Genomic DNA, 19,900 nt, shown 5'->3' with positions numbered 1-19,900 from the left:
ACTCGTCCCGCTATGAAGCCAACGTTTGGATTTGATGGTGCCTGAAACAACTCAAGTAATCTCAAAGTGAAAATAAGTACTATAGCTTTGGCTAGTTCCCAGCCCAGAAGTTTGTATGTGTGTGTAATATCTGCAGGAAAGCGATTCTGCACTTTTGTTTGGGGTGCTCCCTTCATGCTTTTGATGGTTACTGATCCATTCCTTTTCATTTGCTCCTTCTACTAGGCTATACATTTCTCAGAGAGGCATCACAAATGAATAACAGCGGTCATAAATGCTAATACCTGTAGAAGCCAGGCAGTGAAGACAATGATACAGAGTCTGGTCATTAAGGAGTGGTGGGGCTTGTGGAAGATTAGAGCGTGTGCCCCAGCGAAAAAGGAGTAGCTACTCCTCAGATTGGAATCACTTGCCTTGCAAAAAATAAAGTCCTCTTATTGCTAGGTAGCTGCATTTTTACAATGAAACTTACCAATTGTCAAACATAGGCAACAATTTCATATTTTAACATAAGTATGAAAATAACCATACCCATAGGTAAAATCCTGCTGGAGGGCTTCCAGTGTGTGAAATCCGGTGAATTTTCTAGTTCTTATAAAGCTAAATGCTATCCAATGTCACTCAACATAAGAGGTATACATAATAATGTTCTCACATGCTTGTGAGAAAGAACATAGTTGTGTACTGAGTAAAGGGGTGGACTATCCAGTATTAAAATATGACAATATTTTCAAACCTTTCTCCATTTTATTTTTATGATTTCCTATGAATCATAGGGGACTTTAAATAAACTTCCTTCACTATCAAAGCATAAATCAAGTTTTTCAAAAAAATTATTTTGATATGAGACGTGTGAGAGGAAAGACTTGGTTTGTGCTTTTCACAGTAAGATCATTATGGTCATTGCTCAGAGACTGAACATCATAAAACATAATCATTGAGGGCTGAATGCCATGTTTTAAAGGTCAAGGTCAGTAAAATAAGTACAAGCACATTTCACAACTTTTGTGACACAGGAAAGCCTGCAAAACACACACACACACACACACACACAGTACTGTATATAAGTATGTATGCATGCACATACAGAGATACATACAGATTCTGTTTTCCTGCTGAAATAATCAGGGTGCACAACGAAGTCCAAACAAGAATAGCAAATTCTACCACCAGGTGGAGCTTAGCTTCCATTAAAGCAGCAGATATATAAAAAGATTTCAAGAGCTTGTTTGAATTATTTGTATACCTTAAGAAAAGACTGAAGTAAAAAGTACACTTTAAAGGAGACTACGCTTTAAAAGCCTGTTACAAAGGCCAGTTATCGAGGACTTGAAGTATTTTTTATGAGAGTGCACAATTGATCAGGTGCTCAGGGGCCACTCATAAATGATCTGACAACTGACTTCCTTCCTGCTCTTTTCCTTTTCCTTGTCGGAGAATGTTAAATTCCTAACCATTTAAGCACTCTCTGTTAAATAAAAATCACAGGCACCACTATAACAGGACCTAAAGAGTAAAATTACAAAAGAGGATAATTATAAAATTACGCGAAGACTGATATGTGTAAGTTACACATCAGAACATGTATCCTCCGTTAGATGAAATTAAATTTCAGTGCATAAAACATCTAATGCAGTGTCCGAAATAGCTGGTAATAGAAGTTACTTCTGCCACAGTTGCAAATGCGACAACCACTTCATGATTAAGCCCTACCAAGTCAATATTCTCCATGTCTATGAAACGCTCACTGTGTGCTCAAAGCATATCTAGGCCTTGGAGAGCAGCCAATTATAAACTCAGATATGATACTTGTCCTTAAACCATGGAGAAAAATACTATACAAATTAGTGTGCCTGACTCTGCATGTAAACTGTTAGGAATTTGTATCTTCTAAGTACTCTAAGGAATGGAGAGGTCAGGGAAGCTATGCTAGTAGAGTGGAAACAGGACTGAATCTTGCAGGAAGGATGGGCATTGAATCAACAGAGGACAGGCGCCATGCTCCTAGGATGAGCAAGAACACAAGTCAAAGTGCACAGCAGGTGTGTGGTCAGCAAAGCAACAGGCCCGATTGCACAGCAGGTGCATTTTGGCCTAAAGAGTACATTTAGACAGGAAATTTAGAGAGGTGGATTAAGATGATGGGCCCTAGTGAAAGACAAATGGTGGATTTACTTGCTAGAGAAGTAGGTAGAACATTACTGAAGATTGTGGGTCAGTAATGCAGAATGCGGAGAGCTTCATTTACATGGCTTAGCGAAGGGAAAGAAAATCTGGGAGGCTCACTCAGTGTTAAGCCTGCCTGCCTGCCAAACTTCTTTTACACCTGTTACCAACATTTACTATTCTAGTTTCAAGGAAAATAGAGGTGTGTGAAACATGTCCTCTACTTTTAAGTTGTCTAGTGGTAAAATACTATAAGTTCTGTAATGGCAGGAAAAGAACTATGTAAGTATAGATGCAGAGGCAACGATTAAAATATGTATAAAAAGATAACAGAATAGAGCAGGTCAGGCAGTAACAATGTGTTAAAAGGTGCAAGGCAAAAGAATAGAGTTACCAGGAAATGGCAAGAGGTTTGTTGGTGTGTGTGGCATATAAGGCATGAGTAGCTTATAGTGATGAGGGCAGAAACCAACACGATGGCAGAAATGGAGAAGTGAGCCTAGATTTAATGGATAATTCAAAGAAAGATACAGAGATGCATAAGGAACAACTGTGGGACAAGGTTAAACAACAGGGTCCAAAACTCCCAAAGAGGGATTAGAGTGGGGCACTATTAATATTGACAAGATGTGAATTTGGGGAACAAATGAAACTTGAGAAGGAAAAGAGAACCTCCGTTTTTTAAGTTTAACTTAATAGTAACAAATCCAAGGGTAAACATTTTTGGTAAGTAGGATCTTTACGTGGTATTTGTTGGGTGGGGAGGGGTTCAGGAGAGACCAGACAACGGTGCTGAAATGAGTAGCAGTCATCATCTGCATCCCTCTTTTAATACTTACTATATGGAAGCCACAATTACTTGAGTAATTCATTTGTGTTTTGTTTTTTGTGCTTTTTCCTCCCACTTATATTTAGAGCTTGTACCCTGGCTTTATTCTTGCTGTGGGGATTTTGGAAAGAGGGAAAGCAGAAAGAACCTAAAATTACAGGTGCTGTTGTTCTGGTGTAAAAGCCAAATTCCATTAGATTTACTAATGATCCCTGAGTAATGGGAACAGAGGAAAGACTTTAAGGCAGGAAGAGAAACAGATCAGGAAGGGGATGATGGGACCCAGGTTGGGGTTTTATTGTTGGCCCCGTGAGAAGAGTGGGGACTGACAGCTGAGGACCAGAGGGGCAGTTAGGATGCTCTGATGCTTCTTGAGACCCAGGGACTTCCTAGACTTCCTATATCCCTGATGTGAAAGGAGCCTGCAGGATGCCTGAAGTCGACTTTTACTCTAACCCCATAGGATTGGAGCTTGGAATCAGATATAAGTTGGTTTTTTAAACATAGGTATTTTTAGACACACAAATTTATGAATTGAGATTCCGACACATTACAGAGGCTCCAATGGAGTCTTAGATATCATGTGATCTAGGTGTTCCATCTCTCTTGCTAAACAATATTGTACATTTCTCAAGGGTTTATATCTGAACAGATAAAGGCTTAATTAAAGGGTGTTGATACTGTTGAGAGACTGAAATTAAATTTCATGCCTGAAAGGGACCTTAGCAGGTTACTGTTACATTTGATGAAAACTGGCATTAACCAGATAGTAAAAACTTAATGCTTAGCCTCAAGGAGATTACATCTTAAAAGTGGACAGAGATGTATGAAGAGAACATTTCAATAAAATATGTAATCAGTAAGTGAAGTTATCCACTGGTGCTATGTGAAAACTGGTAAAAGAGGATGTGCTGTCTTACTTGAAGGCTTCAGGAAGAAATTAAGTATGAGCGTAAGTGAAATCTTAATGACTAAGGCCATAATGAGACAAAGGATCTTCCACCTCAAATGTCCAAACTTTCTCTCCTCTGAACTCCTATCAATGCCAAATATACCACTTATTTCCCTTTACCACATCACTTTCCATTGTCATAATTTTCATTTGTTTTTCTCACCTTGCCAGAGAAAATGCCATGGAGAATAGGAATCCTATTTTATCTCCTTGCAGAATTTCCATAGGACCTAGAGGTCTTGAACATAAGAGATGCTCAGTAAGTCTGGATTTGGTCTGCTGTGTAGTTCTCATCTTACTCACCAGGAGACACACATCTGTTGCTAATGACTAACTCTGCCAGTTGGCCTGAGGCCTATAGAAGAAATCAAAACAAAAACTGGAACACAACTGATTAAGTAGATTCTCAACAGTTTTTATCACCGTATCTATTATTAGTCATTTCTTAATGTCATTTATAACATTTCTTATAGTTACTGATAACTTTTTGATCCTATTGATGAGAAGTGTAGAGGAAATTCAAAAAATGCTGGATCTTGGCACTGGCCGTGCCCCCTGTGAGTTGTGTGATCTCAGGAATCTCACCAGCCTGTAGAAGCTTCAGGCTCATCTGCCATATATGGGCTAACTGAGCTCTCATGACGGGTACATCAGATATGCAAACATTTTTAGGAAAAGATTAAAATGCAACTTAATGGTAACTAGTATTGAATAACTATCCCTAAGCACTCTTTTGCTCTAATAAAGATGACAGAGATTGTGTAAAGAAAAAAAGGCAGAGTCCTTCTTTTACATACTTCACCCTTACTTTGTGTCACTTTTCAAAATGGTCTTTATTTATGTCCCATAAAATATTTCTCCCAGTTAGATAAGAGATATTTTTTGGGAAAAAAAAGATCATTGTCTTAGTGTTGCAAGTTGACCATGGCTAAGACTAAAAAAATCCAGACTTTAGGAAATGTATCACTATTCACACTATTTTCTGGTTAACGTGTTGGCCACATGACAATTTGTCTTGAAGAGAAGGGATGATCGTGCCATCACCCACTTGGGGGAGTGTCTCATCTTGAGATATGACAGGTTCTTCAAGTGAGGGTGCAGTAGAGGGTAGGCACTGCTTGCTCTCTGGTCCAGAAATGATGGGGCCCAAACCTTCAGCAATCCAGTGTTTCTGATAGTGAGCCAAGTGGAGACAGGCCTGATGTGAGTGACAGTCTACCTTTGCTTCTCACTCGCAGCAGAACATATCCATGCTGCAACAGAAAGATGACTCCTTGATCAAGCTCTCTGAGGGAGCTGTAAGAACATCCAAGATCGATACCCCAGATACAAGGAATCCCTCCTCTGGGGCTGCAGTGGGACACACAGGCAGAGACAGGACGAGAGGTAGCAGAGCCCAGAGTGGCTTTCTCATGAGCGTCACTAGTAACAGAGGTTATAGTATGGCAACGCAGCGAAAAATAAAGAGTAAAAGAAATGAAGGGACTTATTTCTAGAGCATTCATGAAATTGCAGGGAGGATACTGTGAGTCAGGTTGGCCACTGGTGGAAACCACATGGGTTCATTTTAACAATGTGGGTTTACAAAACAAGAGTGTGAAATCACTTTACGTCAGGGGCTAGGTGAGGCCTCCATTACTAAATTTATACAATTACTTAAAAATTGTGTTGAATCTGCATTGCCAATCAGTATTGTTAATTATGCAAATTACTATGTATTTATTGTGTATGAGGTATATTTTCTCTATTTTTCCTATTTGAGATACACTTTGCTAAATCAGCGATAGTGAATCTCTATAAGTTCTTCCTACACATGCATACAAAGCACAAGGTCACAGTGCATTTTTTATAACAATTCTTAAAAAAAAAAAAACGTGGACATGAAAATAACATATTCACACTTTTTTCTTTCTCTACATTCTCTCTCCACACACATATTCATATACATATGCACACACACAGAAAATGAAGAAGAAATTAATAGAGATATCATAATGATAATAAAACTTTTAATAGCTTAAAGGAAATTAAAATTAAGGGGAAGTTTTACATTTAAGTTTTATTTCTGGAGGAAATAAAGGAAATAAAGAGACCACAATTTTCAATTCACATGCTGAGATAGATAGTTGGAAGAAGAGACTATATCAAAAAAACACCAGAGGAAAAATCCCCAGTCCACCAAACTGTCATTCACTGTAGTCACAGATTAATGTAGATGTGTAGCATCACTAATTATTAGTGATAAAGATAAATAATTTACATATTACATATTTTATCTGCTGAAATAATATCAAGCAGGAGCTTCAGAGTTGAAAGTTTGTTGATATTAAGGAACTAAAAGTTAGTGAAAGAAAAATGAAACTCCATTTAGGCAACATATATACGTTTGGGAAAAACTAGTGGTATGCATAACTCCATCATTAACCCAAATCTTTTAATATCCATTAAGATTCCCAAACCAAAGCCAAGAATATTTGGTCTATAGTTGCCTCTCCTGGCTGTCCCATGAAAGCATATTGCACTGATCTTCAATTCCTGGTTCCTGGTAGAACTTACGGATATTCCCACTGGGATACTCAAAATTCTTAATTTGTTTACACGTTTTGGCTTCTTTCCAGACTTTATGTGAACAGTAACTGATCCAAGAAACAAACAGGCGGAAATGTCTCTGAATAGCATTCTTTGACTATCAGGTCATACATACCTCCATTCAGTGTAAGAGGGAACTAAATTCCTGAACTGGGCCGTTCAATAATACATTTTTAACACTCAGGGGGGATTAAAGAGAATCATTTTTCTATTCAAACAAGAAAAAGGAACTATGAACTTAACAGGGTCTTAAAAACACACACAGGATGGGAGAGAAATTCCTTCAAACTATTGAAAAAATTAGTAACATGCAGATTTTATCATCTATTTCCTTCTCCTCAAAGGGATGTTTGTTATCCACTTAGACTGAAGAGCTTGCCTTCAACCAAATTAAGGGCTCAGATGTAAAGAATAAGAAAGGGGAAAAAAAGAAAAACCTCACATACCAACAAACCAACCAATTTCAATAGCCCATTTTATAATGAGGTAGAACAAAGAACAAAATGGATAGCTCCAGAATGGCAAACCTCCAGAAACCTCATTCAGTTAATCTTCAAGATGCTTTGCCAAACCTTATCCAAATAACCCAATTATTACAGTCTACAGACTAGTGGAAATTCTTACAAAATTGGCTTCCTTGTGGAATCTCAAATCATGTCTCCATTCGGGTCAAAAAGATCACTAGGATTGCCTTGGTGAAGTTTTTGCCTCTGGGCTGAGCTGCAATTTTGCAAAATGGAAAATGAGGGAATGCATCCAGGTAAAATTCTGGATGCAGATTTAAATCAGATTTTTTTTAAAAAAAAAACCTTAAGTAAAGAACAACCCTTCCTAGTTATAATCTCATTCCTGGAAAAACTGTCCAGAGAGAGTCAGAAATTCTGCATCCCCAAACCCAGTTTGGCTTTCAGTATGCTGGGCGATCAGGCGTTCCTTAATCTCTGCGTATGAGTTTTTGCAACTGTCACGTCGCAAGGTTGATACAGACCTACCTCACAGAGACCCTGCAAGGATTAATTAAGGGTAAACTGGAAGGGAAAAAGTGCACTTAACAAGTCAGGCTTTATCCGTGCTGCTAAAGAGACCCAGATGTTTTAACAACCGCTCAGATTATTTGGTAGCATCCTCAACTAAGTAGAGAATGAATTTACATAATGCATTTCAGCTGTGAAGACATTTGTAAAAATCAAAGATTTCAATATTTCAGATGGTAAGAGAAAACAATCTGGCTCCTTTCCGATCTAGCGCATCACACTGGACACCATTCACCCCCAAATCTTCCCATTGAGCAAATATTGTGATATATGCTTAGGACTGTCTAATGGCTAGGGAAGACTCCTCACACCTAGGCATTTTTCTAGACTTTCCTTTCTCCTATAAACATGATGAATGGATTTCTGCTTCTCTTTGCATGTTGTCTTGTGTGCTGGGACATAAATGGCCCTACACAACTCTGGTTCATCAAGAAAGTACTTACTTCTACTTTTTAATCTTACACTTTCGTTATTTACGTATGTCTGATCATTCACTGCCTGAGCAAACTCCTACAACTTTAGAGCCCACAGAGATGGATGGCACTGATAGTAACTGTAGGTCGCTATCAGTCCTTGTTGAGTATACTGACATGTGCAGATCCAGGGACGTTCCAAAATATGTTTGTGTGTTGGGGGTGGTGATGGGCAAAGGAAAGGAACATTACAGAAACAATGGAAGACAATGGGATTGAGCCTTTTTTTTTTTCTCTTGCTATTTAAGAAAAAAAAAAGGTATTTGAGATTTCCATCTTTGAGGATCATTCTTTAAGGGATCTTAGAATAGTATGTTTTGTAATATTGCATTGCACTGTGTTAGGAATATAAGCTCTAAAGTGAGAGAAGCCTATTTGAATCTCGTTTCTCCCACTTGCTGCTTGGGTGAGTCTGAATATGTTTATTTAAAATGTATGTGCCTTGGTTTCCTTGTTTTTTAAATAGAGATTGGTATAGTACCAGTACACAGAGTTATTCTGAAGAAAAAACAAAGGTAGGCAAAGCATGAAGAACAGTTTCTAGAACAAGAGTAATCATTCAATAAATGTTAGCTATTTTTACTATTATTTTAAGTGCCTGTATTTTAACTCAAAATCATCTTAGGCCTAAGAAAGTTTAACCTCTTTTGTAAATTTTTCTAAAACATTCAGGTCTATTTTTCTCTTTTCATAACTATTGAAAACCTTCAGAACCTTCTCATACTTTGGGATCATGACTCTGACCAGCATTTCTCCTCATAAGCATTCTACTTTAGCAACATGTGTGTCTCCAGATACCTCCTAGGCTTGTGAGGACAAATATGTCATGCACCGCCACAGAGCTTCTTGACTACCACTTGGCGTGCAACAAAGTTTCAAAACTTACTACTAGCAAAAAACAAGGAGCATTTATGCAGCTCACCTGCCTGGTGGAGGTCACCTGAACTGGCCTAGGGAGCCCTGCTGATCTCAGTTGGGCTTCTTCATCCATTTGTTGATTAGCTGGAGATCGACTGATCTGGGCTTTGTTTTCCTTTTGGAGACAGCGGGCCGGGCAGGACATGTTCCTCTCAAGGTGGGGGCAAGAGCAGAAAGGAGCAAGCAGCAACATGCAAAGTCTCTCGAGGCTAGCCTCAGTCATGCACGGCCACTTCGGCCTCACTCTACTGGTCAGAGCAGGTTACACGATGAATCCCAAAGTCAACAAATGCACATATATTCTTCCTATGGGAGCTGAGTGGAGAGAAAGAATATTTCTGAACCAGAATTCAATGCACTACGCCCATGCAGACATTGTTAACTGATCACAATACTCTTTTCCATTGTGACTGAATAGAGCTTTTATATCCTTAATGGCCACTGTAATTGCTAGGATACCTGCTAAATATGAGGGGAAGAAGAAAAAAAATCTAAATGAGACTTCTGATTTTGCAGATTTTTAATATATCTTACAGAATAATAAATCTGGATCTCAAATTCCATCTGTAATATAAAACATCACACTGTTACTTTTTTGAGAGTAAATGTTATATTTAGTTATTCAATTGTGATCAGGTTAGTATGAAAAAATATGTATATACACACTAAATATCAATGATAATTGCCATTGGATTTTAAAATACCATTAAGTATTTAGTTATTTATCAATCACGTATTTTTTCTTAAAAGAGAATATACTGAGAATCTTTAATAGTGTGTTACTTTTCATTTAAAAAATGCACACATTTTTTAATTTTGAAACTAAAAATGTACAAGAACATATATAAATGGTACAATGCCCAAACCACCCACAAGCCAGTTCTAATTCACTTATTTTGAACCGTACTAACAAATCCTAAAATGATACATACTTTTTCATTTATTCTGTTTATTTTTTAATTAAACTTTGAAAATAAATTCACTTTTTCTTCATCAAAATGGCTGTAACATTTTAATTCAAATATTATTTACTCTTCCTTGGCCTAATTAGTTTCAACATTAAAAGGAAATAAAATTTGCAGATTTAATATAAGAAAATGTTCTACTGCAACTTGATTTTTATAAAATGATCATTATATTTACATGTACTAAGTAAAATTTGATAGTGATAACCAGCATGAAAAAAAAAAGAGTTTACCTGTTAAACCAATGCAAAACGTTTGAAGTGACCACAGGAAGAATGGCTCTGGTAGAACATAGGGGTCCAATTCTTACCCATAAATTCATATACTTCCAACAACTTATCTCTCAAACTGAGCAGTTTTATGAAAAAAAATTGCACCTCTTACCAATATGTCATTAGCCAAACCACTGATCACACTGTTAAATTCCATAAAAGTCTAACTAAATTGCATTTAATTAACTAGCAAACATTTAGAAAGAAAATAGTTATTCACAAAATTTTCCACAGGTAGAAAGCAATTTGGGCAATGCTGAAGCATAACTTAACTATTATTTTAGGAGACATTTTAGAAAATAAAGTGAAAATAGACAGTTCCCATGAAAGAAGCAGTGATGAAAATTTAACAATAAAGTTGCCTCTGGATCTCTCAGACACTAAGAACAACCAATTTATCTTTCTCTCTTGGCCAATAATTCTTTCCATTTCCTTCACCCCTAGCTACAATTTCTGTATGTTGGAAAGATGGCTGGAAAGCTATAAGCTTCAGGACTTTCCTCTGGTCATTGGGATGATCTGTCCCTCTTTGTCCATTCCCCCAGTGCTCACTGAGAGCTTCTGGCTTACTTCCCACAGCCTCTCAGCTGGATGTCCTTTGCCAGCATCATAATTAAACAGGGAGCTGAGCTTCAAACTTAGCATTAGTGGTCCTGAGTTTAATCTCTACCTCTTGTTATTAGGCAGCCACAGGGCTCTCCACAAGGTAGCTAAGATCTCTGAACCTCAAGTTCCATCCACACAATAAAGGATGTGGGAAGACTTCTTCAAATTATTTTCAAAGCTGTCAATCACTTTGTAAACTGTAAGGAAAAAAATCAAATGAGATGATAAGGGTGATGCGGAAGGTGGTGATTATTTCAGTCACAGTTTAAGATTGCCTAGGGTAAAGTCATTAATCATCGCTCCCAGATAAATTCTTGTCTGGCTCAACAATCCATTAATAATTTGGAATTTAAGATGACTTAACCAGCACTCAATTGATACAGTAATTTTGCTGTGCCATAGATATACTGTTTCTGCCTTTTACTTAAAGTCACTTTCTCTTTAAAACCCTGATAATATTTTCCTATTTGCCTTTATAACCACTTCCGAGTCCTTAAAACATTTTCACCTGAAGACTTCAAAAGGTTCATGTGTGGACCTTTTCACAACAGTCAACCCACCGCCTTAACAATGACACAGATGTTCTAGCCCCAAAATCTACACATTGCCCACATACTTTCACCATCACAGTTTTGAATTAAATCATTCATGCTTTTTATCATCCCTAGAGAAAGAGAAAAAAAAAAAGTGGTAAGCCCAGGAATTTAGATCCAAGCTACACTGAAATAACACATTTCATTTAGGAGTATGAATTGAAGTAATTACTCCATTATATTCTACTATTACTTAAATGTAAAATATAAACTCTCCTACTAATATAGGTCCTAGATAAAAACAGGGAAAATCATCCAACATGTTAAGAAGAAATTTTATAGAAATTGTCACAGTTTAACTGATAACATCTCATGCAACTTCTATAGTTTCCACAAGTAACCTAAGCCTTGGAATCTGATCTAATGTGTAAAAAGAGAATAAAAGTTATCTCTAATGATTGTATATACATTTTTTGCAAAATTTAATGTAAGCAAAAATCATTTACACTTTTAAGATGTATATACCAGTGGAAATTTGAAAGAGTAACAACATGATTTTAAAAGACAGCAATATCAGGGCACCTGGGTGGCTCAGTCTGTTAAGAGTCTTACTCTTGATCTAGCTCAGGTTTTGATCTCAGGGTCGTGAGTTCAAGTCCTGCATTGGGCTCCATGCTGGGCGTGGAGCCTACTTAAATAAAAATTTAAAATTAAAAAGACAGTAGTATCTGTATCAAAAAATAATTTATGACTCCCTACCTTTCAGAAAAGACTAACTTGGGACTGACCAAAATAATTTCACTTTTATGAAGATTTTTGGTCTTCTTTTAAAGGCATTCAGAAAAATCAGAGACCTTTTAAAATAAGTCAAAATTATTTTTCATAAACCAAGGAAAACATAGAATTTTAAAACAGAAAAGCAGGAGGGAATTACATCTCCTTTATGGATCTAGAGTAATGTGAGGCCAACAGTGAAAATATTAGAACCAGAGTTCCCTGTTGTCTCTTTTATTTATTTTTTAAGGTGTGGAAAATTAGAAAACAAAAATATCAGTTGCTAAGAGGACAATTTTAGAATTAAAAATTATTCTCAATTTTTTTACTCATTTCATGATAATGTGATTTACTAATTAACACAGAGATTAGACCACAGTTGAAGTTCTCTAAATTCTCATTCCTAGGAAGATTAGCTCATCCATCATGATTTCTATTTGATTTTTCATGCCTTTGCAGAAGATTACATGAAGGTTATTACTTTCCATTTGCATATTTTCTGATTAATTTATATTTGACATGCACAAGAGTATTTTTTTCACAGATATAAACACTGATTCATTTCTATAACCCAAACGTCACATCCTACAAACTGTGAGACATAAAAGACAACTTAAACATTCTACCACATACAATAGGGAGGGAAGCACAGCAGAGATACCTAGGTAAATGTTTCTAAAAACCTGGTACATAATTTTCTCTGTGTTCTTCATGCTACCAGTAGCTGACCAACAAGTCCAGAATTTCTTTCTTTGATTAAGGTGGCAATAATTGTGACTCCTTGCCTTAAACTTGCCTGTAGCCTCTGCTCATCCTGGAAAAAAAAAAAAAAAGGATAAAACAATAATTATTTTAAAAAGAAAATATGTCACACATTAAATTTAATAGTTACTTTTATCTTTTAATATTTCTTCATTTTTAGTTTTTTTTCCCATCAGCTTTATAGAGATATATTTGACATGTAACATTGTGTAAGTGTAGGGTGTACAATGTGATGATTTGATATACCTATATATTATGAAATGATTATTACAAAAAGGTTAGTTAATCCATCACCTCATACAGTTACCATTGAGGGGTAGTGAGAGCATTCAAGATTTACTCTCTTAGCAACTGCCAAGTATACGATATTGTTAACTATAATCACCATGCTATACATTAAAATCCCAGAACTTATTCACCTTACAACTGGAAGTTTTTACGCTTTGATCAACATCTCTCATTTCCTCCACCACTCAGCCCCTGTCCACCACCACCCTCCTGTTTTTATGAGTTCAGGGAGCCACTTTTCAAGGTCCCCTGCTCTCTGGACTTGGCACCCTCTGGAACTCAGACCATAGCTACTGGTATGCACGTCGTCCCTCAAATAAAGGAGAAATGCTTTTGCAAGCACTTTTCATTATATACCAAATGTATCTGCTGAAGATACCAAGAAAACACTGACACAATTTCAAATCCTAGCAGTATGAAACAAAAGATTTTCCCTTGATCCAATATCTGACCAACTTTGGCTCTTCACTCAAGTGTGAATATTTCACCGATGATGCAAGCCTTTCCTTCATCTTGTTTCTGAGTGTTCTCCAACAAAAGACTTTGTTATAAACTGTGAATACTGGTCTGGGAGGAAAAATAAAAATGGCTTGTTGTTTGTGAAGTAAGGATCAGGCACATTAGTGAAATGAGTTTCTCACAAGTTGCTAAAATGTGGTTTTGCCTGTGAAATCATATTGCCTATGAATATATGTTTACTCCAACTGTTTAGGTTTCCTGAGGGGGATGAAGGGGAAGAGAAAGTCAAAACAGAGCTAATATCTTTAGGGTCTCTGTGTTGTGAATTGTGCTAGGTTCAGGAAGAGGGACCTGGTAACCAACTTCTAAATGCTGGCAACATCCTTAACACCTTTTCCTAGTGTTCAGTGTATCACTAGTACCTACTGCTTCTACCTTCTTATCGTTTCTTGAATCCATTTACTCCATTCAAACTGCCGCTGCCAGCAAAACATCTCCATCCTCAATTACTGAAACAATCTCATAAACAGCCTCTCTGAAGTCTTGTCCTCTTCTACCCTGTTTCCCACACAGCAATCAAAATACTTATTTTAACATATAGATCTGATCACATTACTACCCTGCCTAAAATCCTTTCAAGGCTACCTCTGAACTTCAGGGTCAAATCAGAACCCTTTACATTTATATCCTTCCATCCTTTTTCTGCCATTCCCTTATAATCACTCAATTCCCCAAGCCACACAGAACTGCGTTAAGATTGCCCAAACAAGCTATTTTTCTAAACTTTCATTCCTTTGCCAGGAAAGCTATCTCACTCCTTTCCTGGATTAGCTGACCCTAGTTATTCTTTGTGGTTCCACCCAGTTATCAATGGTTGCAATCTACCCGGATCCCTATCCCCCAGCCCAGTTGGGTGAGGCGAATTTCTGTTTCCACAGCTATTAATTCCTCCAGCACACTGAATTCTAATAGTCTTTTTAGTTGACCATCTATTCCCCCAGATGATGAGTTTCTTGAGGTAAAGAATTTTTCATTTTGTCTTTGAATATGGAATACTTAGTTCAATGCCTACCACATGTAGCACTCCATAAATTATAATGAATTCAAAGCAAAGAAGGCTATGATAGAGGTATCATCACCCTTTCAGTTTAACTCATTTGTTAACATTGACCACTTTTTGGTTACTTTGTTTACTCCTATTTGCGTATTTGGCGGGACGCCTGGCAATGGTACAAAGAATATTATCAAAACCTTTCCACTACCACACCTTCATCAGCCCAGAGGCCCTAGGCTCCTCATCTATGAGGATGGTGGTGAGACCACCTCTGCTTCAACTACACTTTTCCATCAATTTCCCTGATTGTGTTCTAGGGGGTGGAGCTGGGGAAAACCCACAAGGGTTAAATCGTGGCTACTTTGCATCTTGTGAGTTTTAGTGACATTTAGTATTGAATTTCAAAGGCTGTACTGGCTTCCTGAATATCACAAGACCTAAATCACATATGAACCATTCTAAAGCCAAATATGTCTGGACTTAAAATGTGATTCACTTATATGGGAGTAGGTATCATTCATGCCACTTCATTCATAAATACATACATAAATATTCTAAAATGGAACAAAATACAAATTAACTCTAAATATGTATTTGTCCCTCTTAATGATTAATTACAATATTGCAGAGTTTATAATACACGTCTACGCCTGTCTTATTTATTAAATTGAGACATAGATGATGAAAATTAGTTTCCCCTTTAAAAATAAACAGAAAAAGACTATCTGTATAGCCTCTTTGAAACCTGTTTATACTTATCATAATGAAAGCAGGAGAGCAATACATGAAGGGGAAAAATCTAAGAAACTAGGGCTAGAAAATCACATTTCTAAGTCTTAGAATAAATCTATTCCCATTTGATAGCTCCATAACTTACCTACCTTTAACTAATGAATTTAAGAATGTTCTTTTAAAAGTTAATTTATTTATGCAATTTCTACAGGCATCATTTGGAATGAGTGTAATTCAGTGAGAAGAACCAATGTTATTTCACTATTTTCTCTTTCTGCCTGAGCTCAATCATTTTATCCCTGAAAAATACAGAAATTCAAAAAGTGATTAAACAAGATGGTGAGACCCACCTATACTCAGAAAATTCTACTATGTACAAAGAGCAGGTGTTCAAACAATGTATGGATTTCAAAGTCATCTCAAAATTCTCTATCTCTATAAAAGCATTGCTAATGCAATTTTTAAAAAAGGTAAATTCAAACAGATCTTTAAAAAAGCATTTCTTGCTGCAGTAGATATTCAAACCACTGTTTTTAATTGAGGAGGTAGGGGGGAACAGGGTGGGGGGGCCTTACAGCTGATGATTTTATTATCATTCACACACAAGTGTGTGTGTGTGTGTATGTATTTTGTGTATTCCAAATATTATATAATAAAAATATTTAATGTTAAAATTAAGTAAGCAAGGTCAACATGAATGCTGAAAAATCATGTTCACAGTACACATTCTTGATACAATGTAACGAAATGGCATTGACTGCTGTGGTCACCCTACCCAAAACCCATAACCCCAGTCTAATCATGAGGAAAACATTATACATATTCCAATAGAAGGGCATCCTACAATATATATGACCAGTCCTCTTCAAAACTGTGAAGTTCATCAAAAACGAGTCTGAGAAAATGTCATAGACAAAAGGAAACTAAGGACACATGACCAACTAAAAGTAATAGGACATCCTGAAATTAAAGAAAATACATTAGTTAAAACTAATGAAATCTGAATAAACTATAGGACTTTAGTTGTTAAAAATAAGGGAGACTGGGTACAGGGCATATAGTGACTCTCTGCTATCCTGAACACTACAAAGTGTATTATTTTTCAAAAAAGTATGTGTTCAATTTCAAAATATTTCTCTTGATTTATACAATGTTTCTGTGCCAGAATTACAAAACTTGAGTTACAAAGTTAATTTATTTGTGTGTGCCAGCCCATTTGTATATTCCTTAAATAAAATACACTATTCTTTTCATAAATTGTGCAATTGATAAAGGCACTGACTCTAGAATGAGACTGCTGGTATTCAAATACAGCCTTTAACAATTTTCAAGTGATCTTGAGCAAATTATGTAAGTTTCACAGTTCTCCATTTTTTTTTTCTAAAAATATGATAACAATATTAGCTGCCTCACCACTTTTCTGTGGCGACTGCATCAGACAAGACACATAAACCACAGATGCCTGGTAAATATCCATTGATAATAGCTGTTAGAATTATTTTTATGGTGTGCACTAACTTCGTCCATAACATCACCCTCTCATCACACATAACCATTAAATCTGATTATCTACTATATGTAAAAATACTGTTGCAGCTCTTGGACAGTAACCTATGCATGTCTCCAATCCTTGAAAGAAAATCCTATTAGGTAACATTCACCCCAGCTGTCTTGTTGAGAGAATTTTTCCAAACCATAAAGAAGAGAAATAGAGCCCAAGGAGAGAATGACAGTATATCCAGGTAGAAAAGACACAGATTACAATTTAGAGTTGTTAAGGTGGCATGGATTTGAGCAGGCAAAGTCCCTGGCAGTGGGGAGTTGCAGAGAAGTCCTAAAAATCTGCTAAGAATCCCTTCATTTCTTGGTCAACTTCTAAACTGAGCTTCTGCAGGAAGACTCAGTGGGGCTTAGCAAAGAATAACTGCTGGAAAGCTGGGGAGCTGAGCAAAGATTCAGAGCCCACACTGTACTGAGAACAAGGAGATTAGATATGAGTCCAGCTAGAATGAAGAGATCTTGGTGAATACCCATGGCTTTTGGTTGAGAGCTGTAAAAGGCCATGCCTATAGCCTGGGAATAAAGACAAAATGGAATTGAACCTGCCCTAACGAAGTTTAAACAGCCTCCAGAAGATCTGGTTTATCTCCCAATAATATAAGTGCTTGCCAGAACAAATTTTAGTATTCTTTGGAGGAAGCTAAAATAAGCTAGAGCCTTTAAAAAGTTTCATAACTCAAATATGGCATATAATAAAATCTTACCTGAGGAGTAAAGAAGCAGAAAGCAGGAGGGAAAAAAAAAAAACTTGAGAGAAAATCATCCATACATAGGATAGTTTTCAGACATAATCCATATGTTGGAATTAGCATGCAAGGATTTCAAAATAACTATGATTAATATGTTAAAAAGAAGAGATGGAAACACTGAAGAAAAAATATACATATTCAACATAGCATGGGAATCTATAATAAAGAATATTTTACACCTGTAAAATACAGTATTTGGAAATTAATAATGGATTGGTTTAACATGAGATGGGCAGAGCAGAAAACAGTATTATTGATCCTGAGAACAGGTTAAAATATATACATATATATCCAAACTAAGAGAGAAATAATTATTACTATAACCATCTTAATACTTATGACTGTATTACTATTCCATTTCCCTACTGCTTCCTTACCTACTGCTACACTCCACCACCACCATCAAAACACCTGTTTGGGACATTTAGAAAATCACATATGGGTTCTCTCAGTAGCCATGTTACCTGGGAATGTTTACTACATGAAACCAACAAGGAAAAAAAAAGTCAACCCCATTTCTAGAAAAACAACCCAACGTCACGTACATAAATATTCAAAGAACTAGGCTGAAGGTAATACAGCTAGAGCTGGGCATAAAGGGATGAGGGAATTCAGAGTGTGGTAAGACCACATAATGCTGGAAAGGCTCCTGAAGGAGGTGGAACCAAAGGATGAGAAAAAGAGGAGGCAAAAGCTGCAAAGTCCAGAATGAAAAAGAAATTTGAGGGAACAAGAAATCATGGCTGATTTCATTGTGGCATAGCAATGTGATAGGCTAGATGTCATAAAGATATTGCAGGGAAAGTGAGCACCCAAATTCCCACAAAAAAATGAAAAAATAAATCTACTAAAATTAAATTTATCATCAGTTCATGATCTGTCTGTAACTCTAGCAATTAATTTCCAGGCTTCAGGTTTACCTGAATTTCTACTAACCAGCCATAAAGAGCATAAACTTTAAACATGACACACCAATTTTTACATAATCACACACAAAAATCAAAGGAATACATTTCTTGAATTTAAAGAAAAACAGGAGGATATTTAGTGAGGCAAGATGAGTTAGTGTGCATTTTCTCTTTAGTCTATATGATTGTCATCATCATAATTCCTTGTTTTATATTATCCTGTTCACAGCAATGTCAATTTTTTTAGAAAAATCTTAAAAATTGCTAACTCTATCCTGTTATAAAATAATAAAAACATAACTTCTAGCTCAGAAATGCAGCATTCACTCTTTTTCTTGGTTACAAATGTATTTAAAAAATAGAAGCCAGTCAGAAAGGAAGTAAAGAATACAGTGGGTGTGATTTCTTAAAATACTAGGAGGGAAAATGTTAAAATGTTAACAAGAGTTGTTTTTTTTTTTTAAGATTATGTATTTATTAGAGAGAGAGAGCTCAAGCAAGAGGAGTGGCAAAGGGAGACGGAGAAGCAGGCTCCCTGCTGAGCAGGACCCTGGGATCATGACCTGAGCCAAAGGTAGACACTTAACTGACTGAGCCACTGAGGGTCCCAACAAGAGTATTTTTGGATGATGGATTTATGGCTATTATTTCTTCTCTGTGTTATATTCTCAAAATTTTCATAGTGAACACAGCTTATTCTTCTAATAAGAAAAATAAATTGTTTTAAAATTTAGTTCCAAGACTTGAAATCCTGGGAACTAAATTTCATCTGTTATCCCATAAAATCAATAATACAGAACAGTTTCCAAATTTCCAGGAAACATTTATCTCCATAAAAAATCTTCAAAATCTTCACAAAGAAAACATTTTTTGTTTGAATATTTTAGTTTCCAATAAAAGATCCAAGAAAGAATTATATTAATAATTCACAAGGCCTTAGCTTTCTGCTGACTTAAGAGGTTAAGAAAAATACAGTGGAAGTGAAGCTAAACGAAACAACAGAAAATTTGTACTTAATTTTATTCAGTACATTAACAATTGCTCTTTGAGATCCTGAAGAGATTCTCAAAAGTCACATTTTTTAAATATTAAGAAGAACACTAGATGAAACATAAATATATAATAGCCCCTTTAAATTTTCTATACCTTCAAACTGAATTATTTAGGATGAGAATCCGCATGGGTTTTATCTAGAAACACCAAATTTAGCTATTTCTTTATCTTTGCCATTTCAAGAGTAAGATGAAATATACTATATGTTTAGATGAAAGATGCAC

General features: G+C 36.2%; 1 protein-coding gene across 2 annotated transcripts in view; it reads right to left on the bottom strand.

Moving 5' to 3' along the window:
* Positions 1-4,839: 4,839 nt before the first annotated feature.
* CRPPA (CDP-L-ribitol pyrophosphorylase A) overlaps positions 4,840-19,900 on the bottom strand; it is a 307,819-nt gene continuing 292,758 nt past the window's right edge. The window contains exons 10-11 of one of the 2 annotated variants that reach the window (XR_010406512.1): positions 10,869-12,925; positions 4,840-9,276 (exon numbers count right to left, since the gene is read on the bottom strand). Coding sequence is in view for 1 of the 2 variants with exons in the window: in XM_045864615.3 (XP_045720571.1) it covers positions 12,821-12,925 (105 nt within the window). In the remaining variant the exon portion in view is untranslated. Of the gene's footprint in view, positions 9,277-10,868; positions 12,926-19,900 lie in introns of those variants that run through there. The other variant, XM_045864615.3, reaches the window with a different exon arrangement.

Source organism: Mirounga angustirostris, unplaced genomic scaffold (genome assembly GCF_029215605.1).
Source record: "Mirounga angustirostris isolate CCGP_5_RB_7025 unplaced genomic scaffold, mMirAng1.0.hap1 SCAF_12, whole genome shotgun sequence".
Taxonomy (NCBI): Eukaryota; Metazoa; Chordata; class Mammalia; order Carnivora; family Phocidae; genus Mirounga; species Mirounga angustirostris.
The sequence above is the reverse complement of the archived record's forward strand: the minus strand, read 5'-3'. Positions and strand labels throughout refer to the sequence as shown.